At 44.8% G+C, this 20,665-nt stretch overlaps 1 protein-coding gene across 5 annotated transcripts in view; it reads right to left on the bottom strand.

The window, feature by feature from the left end:
- ppip5k1b (diphosphoinositol pentakisphosphate kinase 1b) overlaps window positions 1–20,665 on the bottom strand; it is a 45,473-nt gene that overhangs the window by 6,715 nt on the left and 18,093 nt on the right. Inside the window, exons 14-28 of one of the 5 annotated variants that reach the window (XM_076733058.1) lie at window positions 20,007–20,092; window positions 18,771–18,896; window positions 15,376–15,497; window positions 14,359–14,541; window positions 13,798–13,939; window positions 13,368–13,591; window positions 12,634–12,761; window positions 12,387–12,501; window positions 11,657–11,764; window positions 11,431–11,547; window positions 10,378–10,518; window positions 10,100–10,208; window positions 7,182–7,331; window positions 4,899–4,961; window positions 1,093–1,278 (exon numbers count right to left, since the gene is read on the bottom strand). In XM_076733058.1, the coding sequence (XP_076589173.1) occupies window positions 1,093–1,278; window positions 4,899–4,961; window positions 7,182–7,331; window positions 10,100–10,208; window positions 10,378–10,518; window positions 11,431–11,547; window positions 11,657–11,764; window positions 12,387–12,501; window positions 12,634–12,761; window positions 13,368–13,591; window positions 13,798–13,939; window positions 14,359–14,541; window positions 15,376–15,497; window positions 18,771–18,896; window positions 20,007–20,092 (2,000 nt within the window). Of the gene's footprint in view, window positions 1–1,092; window positions 1,279–4,898; window positions 4,962–7,181; window positions 7,332–10,099; window positions 10,209–10,377; window positions 10,519–11,430; window positions 11,548–11,656; window positions 11,765–12,386; window positions 12,502–12,633; window positions 12,762–13,367; window positions 13,592–13,797; window positions 13,940–14,358; window positions 14,542–15,375; window positions 15,498–16,552; window positions 16,598–18,770; window positions 18,897–20,006; window positions 20,093–20,665 lie in introns of all 5 variants that reach the window. The other 4 variants (XM_076733055.1, XM_076733056.1, XR_013077272.1 and 1 more) reach the window with 4 other exon arrangements.

The raw sequence follows: 20,665 nt of genomic DNA, 5'->3' as shown, positions 1-20,665 counted from the left end.
CCTGTGTCATAAAACTTTATCATATTTTTGGGTTCGGGTTCGTGTTTATAGAAATTTATCCAATCAAATGTAATGTTGGACTAGCTAACTCCCTCCTACTGTATAAAACTGCACTTGACCACTAGCATAACATAACTACTGTTATTTTAACAGGGACAACGCTCATTTAACAACAGAAAAACATGTAAACAGCCAATGATAACCTAAAAGGATACTTTTCATCTACTTCCACCTGCCAGATGTGCCCTAAGAGGAAACATAAAAGAGTAGAGGAGCCCTAAAACCAGAATAAAACCACATATCATGAGACAACATTAGAAATAAAGTAAATAATGCCACAGTATAACACAGCTGCAGTCCACTGAATCTCATGCCTAAACCTAATGAAAAACAATGAAGGCAACTCGTGCTGGCCAATCAAAGGCAGAGTAGCACATGGCATGATGACACACGGCAATTCAGAAGCAGCTATGGATACCTGAAGGTGTTCTATGAACAAGCAGAGAGACCAATGGAAAAAAAATCCATTTCTATGCAAATTGTGCCCATCGGGTGTGGGGAAAAACAAAAAAAACAAAACAAAACAAAACAAAAAAAAAATATCTGAACATCAGCTGTGCAATGAACTGGATGATCACAAGAAGCCAAGTAGAACTCACAGCGTTCTGTAAAAACCAGTTACCTTCATTTCCCAACAACAGGTAGACAGACTTATTAGACTGTACTCTGTGTGTGTGTGTGTGTGTGTGTGTGTTCAGACAGCCCACCCACCCATTCAGAACATGTCACATTATGGAAGATTACGACCGTTTCACTGTGACTTTAAGTACGCAGCAGAAAATGGACGTTTCCTGCTCTCAGTGTTGCACCCTCTGCAGACATGCAAAATAACAGAGAAGCACAGGAACATGTTCACGGCTGGACGGAGGACGGGCCGGGCTGCACATGTGACACAAGGAACAGGCAGAAAACCAGACGGAAAGGAAAACGAAGAGCACTGAACTACAGAAGGTGCAAAGCTCGACTTGCTGGACGGGGCTAGAAAGAGGAAGAGGAGGCAACGGAGAGTGAGAGCGGTCTACAGAGGCTGACCGTGGAGGGCTTCTGGGAGCTCCTGACCAGACATCAGGCAGATCTTGAGGAGGCGGAGGTGGTAGGGACAGTGGCGCAGGTGGTGGGCTACGGCCCCGTCCACAGCCAGAGGGGCAAACCCCAGCAGGGCCGGCTCAGCGGGAAGCCCCCCCGGCGGCTGGACTACGTGGAGCTCGTCCGAGGGCTCTGAGGGGCGAGAGGCAGAGCAGGGAGAGAGGAAGAGAAAGTACAGTGGAGCAGGAGGAGGAGCAGGAGGACTGACAGGAGCTGTGCAACAGAGCTAAAAGGACAGTGGATGTATGTGTGCAGCTGGATGTCTGAACAGAGAAATTCATCACAGGAAGAACATTCAGATCCAGTCCGATGTCCTTTGATCCAACAGGTCTGATCTTTAAACCTGAGCACGACAGGATGCCTCAACCGTGCACAAACACCTTTTAAGCTGATACAACAAATTTGTAAGCAAACACAGCAACATTATTTTCCATGTGCAGTTGTGTTTTTGGCCAACATTCACCCTCTTTCAGCTCTGATTTTGGCCTCCACCGACTCCTGAGGGAAACATGTGAGTCCTTAGCTGCTAAATGCTCCACTGTGTTCACCAGCTAGCGGCTAACTGTCTGCTTTTTCACCGAAAACAGCTCAATAAACTGACCTGATGCAATGAGAGTGAACTGAAACAGTAAAGCTGTGAGCCAGACAAGCAGACAGTGAGATGAAACTCTAAAGCTGAGCTGCAGATTCAGGAGATAATTTCTCTGTAGCTTCAACAAACGTGTGACCCCACATTGTTATTCTAATTCTAGCTGATTTAAGGCAACACATGCATTTTTACAGTATCTTGAATGGCCCCTACACCCGAGCAAACATCCAGTTTAGCCTGTGTTACTTCAGCTGATGTGAGCTCAGACGGTGTAAAAACTGTGTTTAATGAAGGTAACACAGATCTCTTCTCCCTCCTGGGCCCATGAGTCGGTTAATCCGGCCCTGCTTTCTTGCTGTTGCAGCTTCACGTTTAAACACAAAGTTGACTTGAATGATGGAAAAAGCTCAATCACTCCCAGACGTCTTCATTAATACGACAATAGCTGCCGCTTCCAGAATCATGTGACCTGCAGTACTAAACCCCGTCTGCTGTGACCAACAGTAACTACAGCTCACCAAATCATCCAGGAGTGAAACCAAACACTTAAAGCAACACGTTCCTTCATTAAACACTGCAGACACTTCGCTCTCTGCAGCACACTGGGCACCACAACACTTCTTCCATTAAAAAGGCTCCGAGAGGGAAACTGCTGTCACTGTCCTCTCCTCGACCGAGCATCGTGACGGGTAATTCATCAGCGCTCATTTTCTCTTCTTCTCAGATTTCCTCACACTCGGGCAAGTTAACAACAACTAGATACTAAATGGATAAAACATACACACTCTTCATTTTTCTCTCTCATCGAAGGTCTGAGTTCAGGCTCGGCTGTAATCAACAGATAATAAAGAGATGTTTCGCTCCAAACGCTGCATTGATTATGTGACTGATTTATGGCTCAACCTGAAACAAAACAAACAATTGAAATGTTCTAAAAATGTTCAGTTAACCAAAACCTCCCACAGCTAAACATCCTTTTAGTAGAGTTTTACCTCCACAGACATAAATCTCTTCACAAAATGTGCAATATTAAAGGTACACTACGCAGGAATTTTTGCCCAAAGGTTGAAGCACAGAAACATAAAGAAAAGAAAATGTGGCAGGTTTTCTGCTGATAAATTCAAGCCCACACACCTCCAGTGGGTCGTAAGTGATGACTGAGTGATTACTTATGTATGAGTCTCTGCACTGTTTTAACAAAAATCCTGCTTATTATACTTTTAAGGACATTTTGAACATAAATTACTTCACCTCTGTATGTTAAGAGCATATGCCCTTTATGAGAAGATCATGACTTAAATCTGAAATTTAATATAAAAAAAATAACAAAATAAAGACGCAAAACTCAGGAAAACCAGCCTGCCTCATAACACGCATGCTACTACCATCCCGACTGGAGCGAAACACTCCTCGCTGTGGTTCCCAGTGGTTGGTCCAAACACTTGTCAACATTATATCAGATTTCTGAATTACACTGACTCTGCTTGTCATTCTCAATCCAGACGAGAGGATCCTGGTGCTCGACGACACGTTAAAGCAGACAGCACTTAACAGGCTGCCAGCACACGCTGTGCTGCTGGTGAGCCATTGATTTAAAGCCTAAATACCATTCAGTCACATCCAAATAACCTTTCAGGACTGTGTTCAGCTCTGAGCTGCGCAGTCGTGTTTAATTTGCCACATCTCGTTCTATGAGAGCCAGCGGGGCTGCCACCACTGAGCTCGACCGTGAGTGACTTCCTCATACACGGCGGTGGTTCAAAACTCCTCCAACAGACATTTGAAGAAAGTTAAGAGTGAGTTTCATCATACAGCAGCTTTAACAATGATAAGAAATCTTTTCAAGCACTGAGGAGCAGCTCTCATTTCCCAACAGTTTTACATCAGTTAGCATTGAGCTAACAGGCTGCACATCAGCGACAGATGACTGGATTAAAGACACGTCAGAGAAAAGAACTTTTCGCAGAAGGACTCGCTCACGCTGGAGAGCGAGCGTGACAGCAGCAGCTGTACTTCAGCTGTGAGTGCTGCTCCACCTTTGACACTTACAGGAGGCAGTTAGCATCCACAGCTTGGCACAGGTGAAGCAAACACTCGCTATCAAGTGAGATTCTGACAAAGAAAAACAACTCTTTGTATTTCAAGGCTGCAACTAATGATTATTTTCAATGCTGGTCCATCTGTTGATTGTTTTCTCAGTTCATTAATAACCTGCGTGTTCTACGAAACATCTGAGATGACTTCAAATGTCTTGTTCTGTCCGACCAACAGCTCACAGATATCCATAAGGACTGACACAAAAGCAGAGACGCGGCTGAAATCAGAGAATTGTTGGCATTCCTGCTTGAAAAATGAGTCAATTGATGAATGAATTGATGAACAAATTAGAGGCTGATTATTTTTTTCTTGATCGACTAAAAATTGCTTGTAAAGTATCGCTAATTTGATTAAAAACACAAAGTGAAAGCATACTAAATTTGTACAATCTAAAAGCTGTTCACAGAGAAATTAATTAAAAAAAAAACAAAAAACAATGAAAGTCTATGAACTGGAAACTTATTTTAATGGTCCAAACTGATGAATAAACCCACCACTGGCTTGTTTTGGTGTGTAGCTACACGCAGCTTTAAAAGCGGCTCGTCTTCGTTGGTGTCTCCTGGTTTAACTTCTCACCTTGAGCAGTGATGCAGACGTGCACTCCAGGGTGTGTCGGTACACCGTGACATCACTGTGACGTCAGAGGTGAACAGACTGGAAACTTTCCACAAAAAGCAGTTAAAAGCTGCTTTAGAGGCTTGTTTTCAGTCACTCTTTAAAGCTCAAACTAATTGATTTAAAATGAACAAAAAGTGCAGGTAATGTGATGTGTGCACAGGATCAGAGAGGCAAATTAAACAGGTGCAGGCGGAGCAGGTGGTGTTAGAGGTGAGGGCCCAAAACAACACAAGGTACAACAAACACCGAGGGTGTGTGCGGTGAAACAGAAACTCCTTCCATCTATTTTCAATCTTCATCTCGGAGACGTTTCATGTAATTAACGCAGCCAAACGTCAAACCCCCAAGAACAGAAAACACAGGAAATGTTTCCCCACAAAAAGTTCATGCAAGATAAGAGGAAACACTGGAGGAGTGTCGAAATAGACTTGAATAAAAGCAGACATACCATTAGTCGGATGCCTGGCAAACGACACAGAAAATCTCTTTACTGCCGGCATAGAGAACAGCTCTGAGGAGATAAGAAAGGTAACTGGTATTACTGGGACTGCTGGTACCCCAGTCTGACCTGTTTGCCTGTTTCCCTGTATGTGTTTTCACATGAGAGGAAATAAGAGAGAACAACAGAATGAGAGAGAGAGTCGGCCTGTCCACTCATCAACACGTGTCTGCCAACCGACATGCGTGAAAGTGAGAGTCACCTCTGAACAAACAGAGGAGGTCGGCTATCGGAGGAGGTGAACGGAAAGGTGGTGGAGGAGGTGGACGTTTCGGCTGAATGGCAAACATGCAGGAGGATGGACTTTAATCTGAAGGGTGACAGGAAATAAAATTTTTTCCCCTTTGTTTTGACTTTTTTTTAGCAGAAGTTCAACATTTTGCTTTCTTGGCAGGAATTAGAAGATTGATATCACTCTCATGTCTGTGCCATAAACACAGAGCTACAGACAGCAGCAGATAAGCTTAGCTTAGCATGAAGACAACAAAATATGCCTATTCCTACGTCTTATACTCCCAAATGAACAAGTTCTTTCTTGTTTGTTTAATCTGTACACAAGCAGACAAATCTAGGTCCAATATTCTCTCTTCTTTAGCTCCACGTTTGGTCTCCACCGACCCCTGAGGGAAATATGTTGGTCTTCAGCAGCTAAATGCTCCACTGAGTTCAGCAGCTAATCTCCAGCTGTGTCTGTCTGTGGTTTGCTGCTGAGCTTGTACGGAAGGTTTTTAGAGCATTTTCGCTGAAAACAGCTTCCTGTTACGGTTAAAAACAATGCTGATGAGAGTGAAGCAGCTGAACGATGCTCCATAGACATGAAGAGACCCTTTCACATACAATTCATATACTTTTACGAGTCCCATTGTCAATATAATAATGCTGACAATAGCTGCTTTTAAAGTAACGAATAAGTAGTTGAAACAAACAGTTTTAAGTGGGAATAACAGCATTGCAAACCAAACCTAATGAAAGAAAAAGATGTTTACAGGCTTTGGCTCCTTTCTAAGTGACTGGACTCATTCTGACAGGGCTGTGTGTGCTCAACCGAACTAGCTCCTCCTTTCTTTTCACATTTCCCGTACATGAATAATAAGCCGTCCCGATGCTGCCCACTCTTCCCTCAAACGAGCAGCACTGACGTCAGTCCGAACCCTCACCTGTCTCTCACACAGCAGAACATGATGCAACAGGGTGGAGAAGGGAAAGCATCTGTCTGCTCCTGGCGGCGTGCAGCCTCACAGTCAGAGTGACACCCGGTGGATAAACTGAACAGCTCAGTTTCTGCTCTTTAAAACCCGCAGTGGGAACAAACATCCCTGCAGCTCGTGCGGATCCATATGCATGCAAATAAATTGCTGGTACAATCATCTGTTGCTGACTTAACCTGAGAATACATCACATTAATCTTTGGAAAGCACTAAACAAATTTGTATAACTGCAACAGCTGTGAACATGAGAATGATATCACATCCAGATGTTTGGGATGATTTAACTTGCCATAAGGACCCCTGGTGGCTGTAAAAACAGCTTGCTTGTACTCACCATTACCAACATGAGACTGAGGGAAAAGGGTGGGGAGGGAGGATTATTTAAAGGTGGATTATTGGGTCTTGAAAGTGTATCTGTTCCAAATAACAGGCTGAGTTTCTTAATGTAAGGATTACCGTAAATTGTGATTAATGAAAAAAAAAAAAGCCAGACTTCTGGCTTCCAGACACAAAAACTGCTTTACTGTGGATTATGAAATTAAATTCCCTGAGAGAGGATGTGGCACCAACTGCAAAACAACATGCACAGAGAGGGAACACTTCAACGCACTCGGTCCCAGGCGGACAGCGGTGTGATCAGTGAGTGGTCATGCTGATCTGGAAGAACGCTGATCACCGATAGCCGCGGTCGATCGCGCAGTCCTGCCGGAGGTTGCATGCTCAGCATCTGCTGCACAGTCAATCACTCTGCCGTCAAATCAGTGCCCTCGTCATGCACACTGCGCGATGATTCACTCACGATATGTGATGCAACAGATTGAAAGTGCTGGTTTGTTTTGGGAATGGAAGAAAGGAGGGAGCTTTGATCAAAAAAAAAAAAAAAAAGTGACAAATACTGAGTGTCTCAAAAGGAGCAAAAAGCAGAAGAAGAAAAGCCAGAAAGAGAGTTTGGAGACCTTCTCCAAAGAGATAAAGATGAAAGGAGGCGCCTCGTGGAGGAGGACAGACGGTGGTGTGAACGTACCAAACATGCCAATCTGGCACGGCAGACTGCCGGGGGACAGGGGTGGTTTTCGGTGGAGGTGGTGGTGCGTGCGGACGTAGTCCCGCAGGTTGGGGGCGCTACAGGACACCCCGAGGGCGGAGGCACTGAAGAGGCCAGAGCAGAGCGAGCCTGTGTGAGGAGGAGCCGGGGGGAGGAGGTGTGCGGGGTGAGTATTAGTTTCTATGACACACCATGCCATTACTCACAACAAACTTCTGGCTCGAGCGTGTGCACATCTCAAAGAATGTGCACCTGTGTGAAAACCCTGTAACTACAGCTTTGGGTGATTTTCATCCTTTACTTCTTAAAAAAAAAAAAAAACGTGTGACGATAAATTAAAATGTGTTTGAAAGCAGAATCTGGACACGAGGCCGCTGTGTGTTCCTGGAAATGATGAAGTAAAAGCTACAAGGTTTTCACAACAGTGACCGCATCGATTAGCCCTGCGCATGAGTGCATACGTGTAAACAAGAGTGAGTGCACAAGTGCATACAGAGTGTGTGTATGCATCAACAGCAGAGGCGTGAAGCACAGGCCGGGGGTGGAAACTCAGCCCCCCCCCCCCATGTTCGCGCTATTTTCTACTCTAATATTTTAAATCAATATTGAGTTTCTAGACCCCACAAGGAGAAGAGGAAACATTATCTATGAATCTGCAGAGCCAAAAATAAAAATAATCTAAAAGGCGCCAGAGACCGTGCCTCATTTCTTTGTTCTAAAAACAGTATGAAGGTATGACAGGCAGCTCGCTAACAGAGGTCGTCCCTGACACGCTGCTCCTGTGACCCGGGCAGCCAGTGTTGTTGGTGCTGGTGATGAATAGGGAAGGATCACTCAGCAGCCTCACAATTACTACACATAACAAACTGACTGGCTCCACTCAGCGGAGGCCCGGAGGGGTTTATGTGGAGCTGCTTTGATGTCGCGCTAACACGGAACCCACTGCTGCTTTCAGACTTGTGATAATTAAGCACTGAGTGACAGGCTGATTAACACATTTAGGGAGAAGTAGCTCGGCACCCACACTGCACTTTTAACTGCTCTTGTTTGCATTTGTTTATGATTACACTTGATTGTATCTGAGACTTATTTCATGTTGGAAGAGGCTTCCTTCCGCTCTGCCACACATCCATTTACTTTAATTATGTCTTTAAGGTCTTCACCGCGCTAACGGAAATAAACTTCACTCCGTATCAAAGCTGAAGCTGTTTAACGTGGCCGAGCGGGATGCAAAGCTTTGAGCCTCCCAGTGAAGCACGTGTGACACACATGCTTTCCACAAAGTGTTCTCACAGTCACGGCTTCAAGGTTTTCTCCACACGTCTGGATTTAGACGACGGGCTTTCATGCTCGTGTGAGTGTGACCGTGTTAGCAGGTCGTTGGAGGTTACATGGAAACTGTACACAGCAAAACCAGAGTCCTTCAGAGCTTCTTTAGGGTAGAGGTTAAACCAGTTTGAGACACCCAAAGAGGTTCCTGAAAGGACTTCTTAAACAGCTGATTTGGAACATTTTAGGCTTTTTAAAACTTTTTGTGTCAGGGGTCAAGAAGCTCTACCCAAACATCTAACTTACAGGGGTTTATTGTAGCAGGATGAGCCCAAAAGCCATATCTGGAGCAATCGTGTTGCTTCATCTTGTCCAGACAGCAATAAAAACCTAGCAGACTGCAGTGCAGGTGCAGTATCGTAAAGCTACTGATAAACATATAAGGACTCTCATATCTACATATATGTACCTCCTTATGTAAGGACAGCGATTAATTTCTAATGGTAGGCCAATTCTGAAATTATCCTAAAACGTATTGCTGGCTTAAAAGTCAATATGTCTCAATTTCAGCTCATTTGTTGGACAGTACTGTTTATTAGTCGTCCTGCTGGGTAATATTTTTTGGAGTGCTGCAGAAATCAATTCCTAACGGGTGCATCAGGTGTGCAAAGCTGCTCTGTTATGAGCCTCTCACTGTGTGAGTGTATGTAGGAATCTAATACGGGCTTCGATTCAGATTTTAACATTACAGCCAGATTTTTCTTTTGTTTTCAGGGCGACAACCTGCATAAATTCATCCAACCAGACTGTCGCTGTGCGGTGACATTACAGCTGTTTCCAGGAAGCAAAGCTCAAAGCAAATGTAGGAGCTTCTTCCATCTGCTAAAAAAATTAATTAAACTAATCCATAATTAAACTAAAAGTCTATTAAAAATCTATGAAATCTGCTTTTCGCGGCAGCCTTCCACTGTTTAAAATAGTTTTTTTTTGTATGGTAACAGCAAAAACTGTGTACTTTGACAGTCAGCACATAGCACAATTATCAATGTGCATGCAACTGGGACACAATCTATATCTCAAAGTGATTCAGTTTGACCTTCAGATGTCTTATCTGCTTCCTGTAAAGACCTCAAAAATAAGAGAAACCTCGACAGTATGTTCCCTATGTTGTCAGTTTATCACCCAGCAGGGTTCTCTGAGCGCCATGTGACACCAGAGCTCCTGCAGTTGGCCGTGAACGCAGCTCTCTCCGCTGACCTTTCATCTACATAGTTTGGAGTCTGATCCTGTTTGGCTGCTGCTAAGCTAAGCTGGGGTGGAAGCTATGTGACCGTCAGCGAGAGGAAAGGTGGGGAGGAGGGGGGTGATGGAAAGAGGAGCGGGATAGAAAAACAGAAAGAGAAATAAAGGGAGAGACAGAGGGAGGTATGACACGACGGGAGGGTGAGAGAAGTCGCAGCTGGAGCTTGAGATGAGGGAGGATCAGCGATGACAGCTGGAGATAAATGTGTTGTGAGGTCAGTGTGTCTGTTGGCAGAAACTCTCTCTCTCTTACTGTCGCAGACACACACACACACACACACATGTACAGAGAACACACACACACACACCAGAAATGAGGTGCCCACCTAGGCCACTGGCTGGTTTGATCTCAGGAGACTGGCGTGAACACGAGGGGAAGAGTCGGTGGGATGTGCTGCCTTTGGAGGACTGGGTGGGGGAGGTCTCAGAGAGGACCTGAGTGGGGCCATGGAGACCAGGGGTTAAGACTGAGACGGGCTGCCACACTTAAATCAGGGACCTGACGTCTCCCTTTCACTTAAACAAAACCATGACATTAAGAATTTAAAGAAAACAACAAAGTTTCCCCCCCAGCTCCTGAAACAGGGACACTGCGGTCTGGTACCTCCATAGAGCCCGTCTTGCGGTTGCGGATCATGGGGGACCTTCGCTGGATGTTGATTGGCTCAGAGATGAGAAGTGCCTGGTCTGGCTGGTCCTGGGAGAGGTCTTCCAGACTGCCCTGATTGGGCTTTTTGTCTTGATTCTGATTGGTCAGAGAACACAAGAAGGAAGTGATTGATGTTTCATATGTTCTTGTCCAAGGAACCACGTGCACAGGTGTGAACGGCAAAAACCACCTGAGCACCTGAACATGTAACAACAAATACTTAAAGATGAGCAGAACATCATGAACATACATTAATGTGAAACACAGTCAAAAGAATCTTCAGACAGACAGACGGACGGACGCCACCGTGAGATAATGGACGCCAGTGTGACAGAACATAAAGCTTTTACTACGGTACACCTGCTCATACATGACATTGACAAACGACACAATGAGCAGAGCTGACTGTTCAAGATTATCTAGATGTTTCCCTGCAGACAGAGTTGGGTGTTGTGTCTTCACCATGTGCTACTCAAAATAACCGGCCTGCTGCTGCAACTTCCTACTAAAACCCACATGACCTCTGAACGCAAGGAGCACAAACTTAGTGTGCGTGTAAGCTGTGAGAAGATTAGACAAACACTCCACTGTTGACATTTTATAATTCACAATTAATCAACTCGACAACTCAACATCTTTTAAGATACAACCACACACTGTAGACTTCTCCAAGCGGGGGTTCAGCTGTGGACAAGCAGCCCCCAAAAAGCCATTAAAATATAGAGATGACAGACTAAATCATCCATCGCATCCCAGATAACGTTCTGCAGCTTTATGTATTTTCTGAGGTGGGAAAAGTTGTTAATGGAGCAGAAACTGACAGACTGCATGAACTGCTAGAGTACGTCCTGTCAAAACACTTTGAATTTAATTCGACAATGTGTCCACAAACAAACTGTCTCTGGAGTTGTAAACTAAAAAAATAAAAAGCACAACCTTGGGATGCCAACTGAAGGCTACAAAAACATTATAATGCTGAAAAACACAAAAACAGGCGAAGCAAAGCACCTCTGAGGAGGCCGGACGGAAGCCGAAGCCAAGAGGTACGTTCTCCTCGTCTTCACAGCCTTTGACTCCCGGACTGAAGTGAAGCTCAACATGGAAACGCTCCTCTGAGGACGGCTCCTGCACACAACGCAGATACGAAGACGTGAGGAAGTAAAACCGCAGCGCTGCGGTGGACAGAATGAGAGACACCTCTGCTGCACAGGCACGCGGCTCTCTGCGAGCTGACCTTATCGTTGTCTTCGTACAGCATGATGACGATCTGCGTCATGTAGTTGAGTTCAGTCACAGCACTCAGGTAGTCCATTGCCTGTTTCCACTGCCAGTCCTTCTTCTCCTGACGAGCACACAAGAAACACGGATGGTGAGCAAACACTTAACTTCTCATTTTTATAATGAGGTACAACAGAAGACATCAATCATTAGGAGTCTTTCAGTGTCGCTGTATCAATATATTAATATGATTTTTCTGATATAAATGAATATGTGTGTATAAATTAAACATGACAAAACGCTCAGTCATGTAAAACATTTAAAAAAATTTCAATACACAGTTACTCTGAATCAAGGCTGAACCCTGTTGTTATTATGTCCCCACTCTTCACTGCAGAGTAAGTTGTGTTTGGCAAAGACAAACGATCACACGTGTTGCTTTAAAGCAACTCCTCGCTCAACATACTTGATAAAAATTTTGCCCCTTGTGGTCATTCGTGTTTAATTATGTTAAACAAGAGACTACTTATAATCCCATCCAGCAGACCTCTGCTGATATATTCATCATACCCGCCGAGCTTCCTATCTGGACATTCACCTGCTTGCAGTTACTGCAAAAATTAAAGGCAGCATCCATATCTAGATCCGCTCTTTTGTGGTAAATCATGATCAGAGGACACAGAAGGAACGAGCAGCATCACTTAACGGACAACAAAATGATCTGAGAAGACAAAACGGGAGCGTACATCGAGCAGGCCTCCGTAGCGGAAGATGCTGAGCAGGGAGTGGACGTGGCTCTCGCTGGTGAAGTAGAGGCGTGTGCGGACGTGACGGCCGGGAGACATCACGCCTCGAGAGTACCTGAAGACCAGGGGACAGGAAGTCACATGATGCTCATCAGTCAGCGCAGCGCCGGTAACCTCCACGCACACGCGCTGTGTAAGTACATGCTCTATGTACATGTAAACATGTTTGTGTGTGCTCGTCTCTCACAGGGGGTGCAGCTTGTTGACAGCCTCGTCCTCGTGGGTCCTCTGCAGGTCCAGCTGGATTTTCTTCATCAGAGGAACACAGTAAGCCTGAGCAATGTCCAGTTTCTCTGCTTTGCTAATGCCATACTCCTGATAAAGATGATATGAAAGAGAAATCATTAGAACATTCATCCACTTCTTTTTAATCTACTGATTCGTGGCCACAAGGAGATGGAGTCTTATCTGCTAACCTGCATCACAGGGTGAGCACACTCACTCACTCATGCACAGAGGCCTTTAGTATAAAATTCAGAGGCTGAAAAATGATCCTGTGGCACTTCCCAAATGAACTTTTCCCTCTCCCTGATGTAGTGTTTCATTGTTTTAATGGCACGCTTTATATTCAGATTTTCTTGGCGGAATCACTCTACTTTTTTGGGTGCAACACTTTAATCTTGCCCCAAGAATCAATAGTTTGATTTTATGCTCAGAGGGAAAATAGCTGCTTTCACAACTGCCATTTAATGAAGTAAATGTGTGCAATGATATGCAAAATGCCTTCAGGTCCAATTCTCTAATGTGAACCATTTGTTAAGATTCCTGACATTCTCCAGCTCGTCCAGATGATTTAAGTGCATAATTTAACTCTTCAAGTTTTTCTTTTGAGCATAAAAGTTTTACAGTAAATTCAATATTCCAGTTCAGTACTAAAGCAAAATTAGAGCCTGAGCAATTCTCAGAGGGTCCTTCTTTCACCTGTGGTATGACGATGTCGGCCAGGGCGCGGGACAGCCTGAACAGCTCCAGCGTGTCCTCCAGCCCGACCGAGGCGTTGTGCTGCGAGTCGTATTTGATGCAGTCGTAGATGTCCGGGATCTTGCTGATGTCGTAGCGGCCGTTCTTCATGCGAAAGTCTCTCTCCAGCTTGGACCAGCGCTGCAGCATCAGCTCCAGCGTCTCGCTGTGGTAGAGCTGCAGGTCTGCAGAGAACCACAGGATGATGAACCTCATGATCTTCAGCACAGTCTAAATGTTAAACAGGTAACTGCCTCTGAAATACGCTTGATATTTCACTACATGGACACACTTTAAAATGTGTGCTTCTGTCTGATTTATGCAGACAAAGGCTTAAATATCTCAGCTTTAGCAGAGAAAAACATGTACAGGTACGGCAGGCTCACACTACCTGCAGACTTGGGGTCCTCCAGTCTCTTGCGGATCTGTGAGGTGAGGCTCTGGATGAGGGCGTACACCTTGTCGCAGGTTTTGACTGGATTCTGAATGACCTTCATTGAATTCACCAGCGATGGGCTGCTGGTCGGTGCCAACTTGGACACGACGGAAGCAGAATACATCATGTTAAAGAATGAAGTCAGGAGGTATTATTATTATGTGGTGGTTTGAAATGATCATATGAAGAAGGTACTGAAGGAAATGAATGCTCAGAAGAGGAATAAGGGCTAAAAGAGTTAGAAGGGATTTATTGTATATAGACAAACAACATTTAATGTCTTTGACACAGCTTTATTTTCCACATGCAGTATCTTATGGGCAGCAAGTCACGATGGGAAAGAGACTTGCATAAGAATATTTTCACAATTCTTTGGAAGTGTTGAAATATTTCAGGAGTGAAGACCTTGAGGAGCACGTCCTCTTTTGAAACTGAACATGTGGAGGCAAACACGGCATTGCACCTTATCAACTCGAGCTATTTTTAGATCTTCACCGTCTCAGGTTTGCCACGTACCTTCTGATAGTCGACCTCTGTAAACTCCTGGTCCTTCTGCATGATTTCATGCAGCCTGGCCTTCACCTTCTGTTGGCAGTCAGTCAGAGAGTCGCTGTCGCTGTCCAGCAGGCCGTTCATGTTGGCGCTCTTCACCATCTGAACCAGGATCGGAGTCAGCTCGCCTTCTAAGGCCAGCAGGCCCTGCAGAGAAACCAGACAACTTGAAGTGAAGTTACTGTGTGCCATTTCTTCTTAATCCACATCCTGTGAGAGAAATATACGCTTGCAGAGTAAAGTTGATCTGTTTAAACTACAGTCATGCTGAGGCTTCTCATTTCCCCCACAGGGAGACTGGAAATCCTGGAATAAGTAAGCAACCTTTAACATAAGGCTTCTGAACATATGTGCACTTATACAGAAAAGCCTGCTTCACAGTAATTTTGTCAAATTACAAGTGTTTAAAGACCATTAATGCTTCTCACATCATCTTTCTTTTTCTCTCAAGTAGAGCTGAAACAATTAGTAGATTAACTGATTAATCAATCGACACGGATTGCCAAACATTTGCTTGTTCCAGCTTCTCAATGTGAGAACTTTAAACACTTAAAATAATCCTTAGTTAGTGTTTTTCAAGTCACACTGCAGCACGAGGCGAGATGCCGAATCTTCACAGGAACAACGTCAGCTTCATCCATAGCAAAACATCACATATGTGCATACCGTGTGCATAATTCCACTACGCAAACTCCTGCAAGCGAAACATGAAAGTAACCAGAACCTTTACATGTTTAATGTTTAATGTCTCACCTAGCCTGAGTGCATGCTGGCCAGCCTGAACATGCATTACACTAAAAAAGAAAACATCCCCCAACTACGTCCAGCTGGACCTTCTGGTGCAAAAGGTGCACATGATACAAATACTTGCAGTCACAGTATTTATTTTTTCACTAGTTTATCACTAATAATGGAAGTCTAAAGCACCCAAAGAGACATTCTGTCCCCGGGATCTGTCAGTAGTCTTCACTTCAGAGTCACCTTGGCGAAAGCAGCAGCTGTCATCTGCACTCGGCCTTCGTCAGAGGCGTAGATCTTCAGGTCGTGGCGGTAAGTGCTGTGCAGGCGCAGGAGGCCACAGCCTGGAAACCCGGCATAGTCACCTGGAAGACGGTACACAGAGAGGGGCATCATGGTAAGCTGAATGGCACAGCATTGAGAGGTACTGTACAATAACTGTATGATTTTCTCAATAAAGATACAGCTGAGTCGGGGGGGGGGGGTAGTTGAAAGAAAAGAGAAAAAAAATACAACCGTGTCTTGATTGTACCCAAAAGTACCAATGATTTCCATTAAATACAGGCGCACAGGCAGTACAGCACCTGTGCAGACGCAACATCACTTTCAGTTCAAAAGCACTGTCCTTAAAAAGTCTTCGTAAGCTTTCGACATGAATCATTTCACTTAAATGTGAACTTGAATGGTGCAGTTTGAGCTACGAATAAGATGAAGTGAAAGTGAAGTGAAATGATGTTGAGCAAACCCCAAAAATTACTGAAGACAGCTCCCCTGGAGGTGAGATCAAATACTTTGGATTACCTTCTTGAAGACACACAAACGTCTTTTAACATGCTAAATATACTTCAATTAATGTAGCCGGAGAAATTGGATGCATACCAACGCTACAGATCAAATCACACTGACGCTTCATGCATTTCCCTTTAGTGTACAGCCTGATGTTAAACTACTGACTACCTTGGGGTTATCATGCCTCATTTGAACACAAAAGATCTGGGAGTGTTGGGGAGTTGCCCCTGTTTTTGGCTCTAATCCAGGCGAAAGTAACCTGGCTTTCATGGAACGAACAACAACATCCCAAGAACTCATGGGAAAAAAAATGCAGTAGGATTAGTGTGAGATGATCCGCGTTAGCTTACGACACCAAACTACAGTCACTTTAGCCGCCTGTGTGCGTATGAGCAAGTGACCAAAACAACATTTGCTGCAGAGGATCACCTCGAGAACACATCAACGACGACACAAACAATCCACAGCAACTCAATGTGGGACAAACCAGACGAGGCGCCGGGTGAAATGAAAGGAAATCATGATGAGATCAGGAGAGGAGAGATCAGAGCGTGTTAGTGGACGGAGCGGCAAACGCGCAGAATGAGAGAGGAGGGGAAGAGCGGTGATATCCAGGAAACCCTTCTCTTACCAAAGTCAATAGGGGACTCACAGCCAAGGGACCGGCGGTTACTGGCTAGTAGTTTACACAGTGCAACAACAGGTAAGAAGAGAAGAGCAGAGTTAAAAGACAAAACTTGTGGTGGAGAAAGAAGTATGAAAACAGTGGCTGGGATGAGAAAATGGCCTTCTTTTCGTAAAAAAAGAAGCAAAAAAGGGACAGACTCCATCAAACTACAGCATCTACTCTCAGTTCTGCTTCAAGTTGTTTTCCTGTGCAGTCTGGGAGGTTGTTTGCATGCACTAAGAAACAAAGCATTAAGAGGGAAAGCCTGAGAAAAGGGTAACCTGTTTAAAGCTCCGCAAAGTGTTCGGGAGGCAGAAACCTTTGCGTAACAGGCAGGTTTGTACGCTTGCTCGCTGTCTTTCACTCTGTGTGTCCTCACGTTAAAGAGTAACTCAAATATAAATGTTGCACGTAGGAAGCTCGTTGCTGCATTTCTGTCTTGTGCACTTTGAACAACACCCAATATGAGCAGGTGTGCTCAGCTGTGATGCAGAGCTGCACAGTTGTACTGGACTGCAGAGGGCGTGGACAGCATGCAGTAAGCGGTATTTTCTGCCCGGGTATCAGAACGTCGAAGTCAGCATGGAGGTGGTTGACACTGCAAGCGTAACTCAAGGTCCACTCACTTGTTTGTCGTGGAGCTTTTGACCATAACACATCATCAGCAGGAGTTTGCTCAGCTGTAACGGAGCAGGTCAAACTTTAATAGGAGCACTTTCAGGACCTTGAGTTAAGATCGTTTTGCCAACTTCGGACCCAGCGCACCTCGGAGCGCCTCTCCTGCCGGGCTGCTGACAGCGCGGTCAGCCTGAGAGTCCATCACAGTGGACGGCAGTAGATGAGACTGTACCACCATCTGGTTCAAAAGAGGTTCAGCTGACTTCACTGGAGCAGCTAGCAGACTGTAGCCTTGGTACATCTTCTATTATCCTTCGCCGCTTCCATCATAGTTAGTTTAGTAATTTGTGGTGTTTTGAGACTCTGTTTGTAAAGCCTGCAGCCTGCCATGCTGTTACCCCTGCACTGCTCTGTGTACCAGCTAAAAAAAACAGAGGTTCATTGATTCAACTGACAAAATGCGAGTTGATTCTGAATCTTCCCAATCTTCCCAGTTGTTCCTTTCAGAAGAAATGAAGGCTCTAAGGAGAACGTATTTCGCAGTATGATGCGTGACTGAAAGGCTTTTCAGGCTTCAGCGCTCAGTCGAAGCGGCTGCCACATGCTCACCCCACCTCACTTCATGCAAGCTCCACCTCGTTTCTCCTCTCAGGTTTTCAGGCTTCAACATCCCTTCTGCAACACGTGTGTGATATTACAGGTGCTACGTTTGTGTTTGTCTCCAGTCTCTGCGATTTACTCAAGAAAAGGCTTCACTTCGTTTCAACATCTGCTGTAGTGCCAGACGACCAGCTGATGCTTCTACAGTTTTAGTGGCTAAAATTAAAAAGAACTGCTGCATTTTGACTTGAGATCGGCACCTATTTTTTTAATGTGTCACTATTATTTTATTGTGTGGAGTTCAAGTGAAGGCAAAAATTTGAACATGTCACTTCGATAAAAGCAAATAATCAAGGCACAAAAAAACCCCAAAAGCCACCCAGTGGCTGCAGAGGCCTGACTCCAAAATAACCCTCCTCACCTTTGACCTTCTTTGACATGCTGTATGTCAGCTATGCAATGTTGACACTGGACTGACTAAAAGAGGACGACTGGAAATAAACATTTATGAGGAGCAGCACACGTGGGAGGACGGACAGCTGTGCGATCATCATTTGACCGTGTTAAACAGAAATGACCTTTGATAATGTTTGCGCACTCGTGATTGTCTCTGAGTTTTGGCTTATAGGCGTGGGCGCCCGTCCCTGTAGGTACGCACGTGTCTGCTTCCTTGTGGTACTTCCTATCTCACAGAATTTTAAGAGGTGACTTTCACACAGGAAAAGTCAGGGAATTGAATCAATTAATTTCAGGCAATCAGGAAATATGAGAATTTTCTTGATAGTCAAGAAACTACCAGAAGGCGTTCTTTAATTTGTCATCTGCAAAGTGTTATCTGAGACAAAAAAAGAAAGAAATCCAACATTTCACACCATGGAAGAGCTTAATTTACATCACAGCCAAAGTAGAAGGATCCCTCCTAAGTACATCTGTTAGCTGATGTGAGTGTGTGTCCAGCGGGTACCTTGACCTCCAGGGTACATGCAGCGAAAGGCCCTGCCCAGCTCCTCAGCCTGAACCCGGCCTGCGGGCGTCAGCTCCCCGCCCCACTTCAACACAAGCAGCAGAGATGGACCGTCCTTCTTAGAGTCTGAAAAACAGCAGCCGCATTATTCACATCATTCGTCTCCTGGCTTTCATTTGGGGAGCTGCACAGGGAAAAACATGGATGTTTTCTATTCACCTGCAGTATTTAAAAGAACTTCCCTGCTGTGACAACTCTAAGCTCAACGTCTTGTTACTGGCTTCGCCACCTTCTTGACTTGGAATCCAAACGTGTCAACAATCAACTTTCTAAATGCCCGACTGAGGGAAGTGCAGCACCAGGACAATCTACCGCACACACAGGCTCAACTTATGATGAAGTTGATCTTCAAAAAAGGCAGCGGTTGCAGCATTTTTTGACTGAATGACTAAATAATTACCTTTGTGAGATGAACCGGCTGACCAGCACACACTGCAGCCTTAAACAACGTAGACCAAGTGAAGAAAATACCTCGGCGCTGAGTCTGTTTCACCTCAGAAACCCTGCGCCCACTCATGTCCTGTACAACGATCGCTTTCCCCGGAGCTAACGGTGCAGCAGAGAAGCTGCTCTCCGCTGCTGGAGATGTAACGTTAATAACACAGCAGAGCACTCCCCCATACTCTGCTGTTCACATGCAGGCAGGAGGCTGGAAGATGCTTTCAAATGAATCAGTTATTTAATGCTGATGATGTAAAAAGAAAAGGATCATTTATCTTAATTGTCTGCTTTGTTTCATACTGTGTCTCAGTGCACCAGTTAATGGTTCGGTCAGTGCGAGCAGCACCTATTCAAATTAATAAAACTTTATTTTCACACAGATGTTCAGCTTCCTTTCCCCTCAGATTTTCCTGACTAATCACTATTTTGCTGTTGGTGTGGATAAACTTCCCCAGCTGCATCAAAGGTTTGACTCCTCTTACGTCTCATCTCACACTCGTGATTTCTTTTACCGAAAGATGAATCTGAAAAGAGGCGATGAAAGACCTCTTACACTAACAATAACCTTTATTTTGTAAAGATGTGTGTCATCTCCTAACCTCATACACACACACCATTCAACATACACACAGTTGAGAAAGAGCTACTGTAGGTATAAACACTAATTCTGTGTGTGTGTGTGTGTGTGTGTGTGTGTGTGTGCGTGTGTGTGTGTGTGTGTGTGCGCTCTTCTACCTTCTTCTTCACTTGAGGCTTTCGGTTGGCCGTTACGCAGGTAGGTCAGCTGGACTTTCCTGTTTATACCTGAGAAATGACCGTACCTGGAGACACACACACACATGCACATGCACGCACACACACACAGACAGACACACACACAGACACAGACAGACAGACACACACACACACACACACACACACACACACACAGACACCAATTTCGACACAAAGAATTTATCTTCAAACGTTTTGTTGAAATATTAAAAAGCACACGTCTGACTTTTATTCCATAATCATTCCAACAAAAGCTCAAAGAGTCGACAGAAACAAGGCAACGACCGCTTCAAACCCGACACACGGATCATACACACAGCCGAGTTCCAGTATTAGCACGCCGTTTAATGATAATTCTCAGTGGGTTTTTTTAAACGAACAACTCCATTGGACCTCTGAGCTTGACTTCAGTCTCTAATTGTGTACGTGTGTGTGTGTGGGCATGAGAACAAAAGGGAGAGTGTATGAGTAATTTTAATGGTGTTGCTACTCTTAACACAAACACATATCAAGAGCCTCCGCTGACGTATGAGTAAGAATTTGGCACATCCTGCAGACTAATGACCGCGCAGTGATCTCTAACAGGACTTGCAGCCGAGCGGACGCCTTAAAAAGCCACA

The sequence above is a fragment of the Chaetodon auriga genome, chromosome 6 (genome assembly GCF_051107435.1).
Source record: "Chaetodon auriga isolate fChaAug3 chromosome 6, fChaAug3.hap1, whole genome shotgun sequence".
In the NCBI taxonomy this organism is placed as follows: domain Eukaryota; kingdom Metazoa; phylum Chordata; class Actinopteri; order Chaetodontiformes; family Chaetodontidae; genus Chaetodon; species Chaetodon auriga.
Note: the sequence above shows the minus strand (reverse complement) of the source record. Positions and strands in the feature narration are given on the sequence as shown.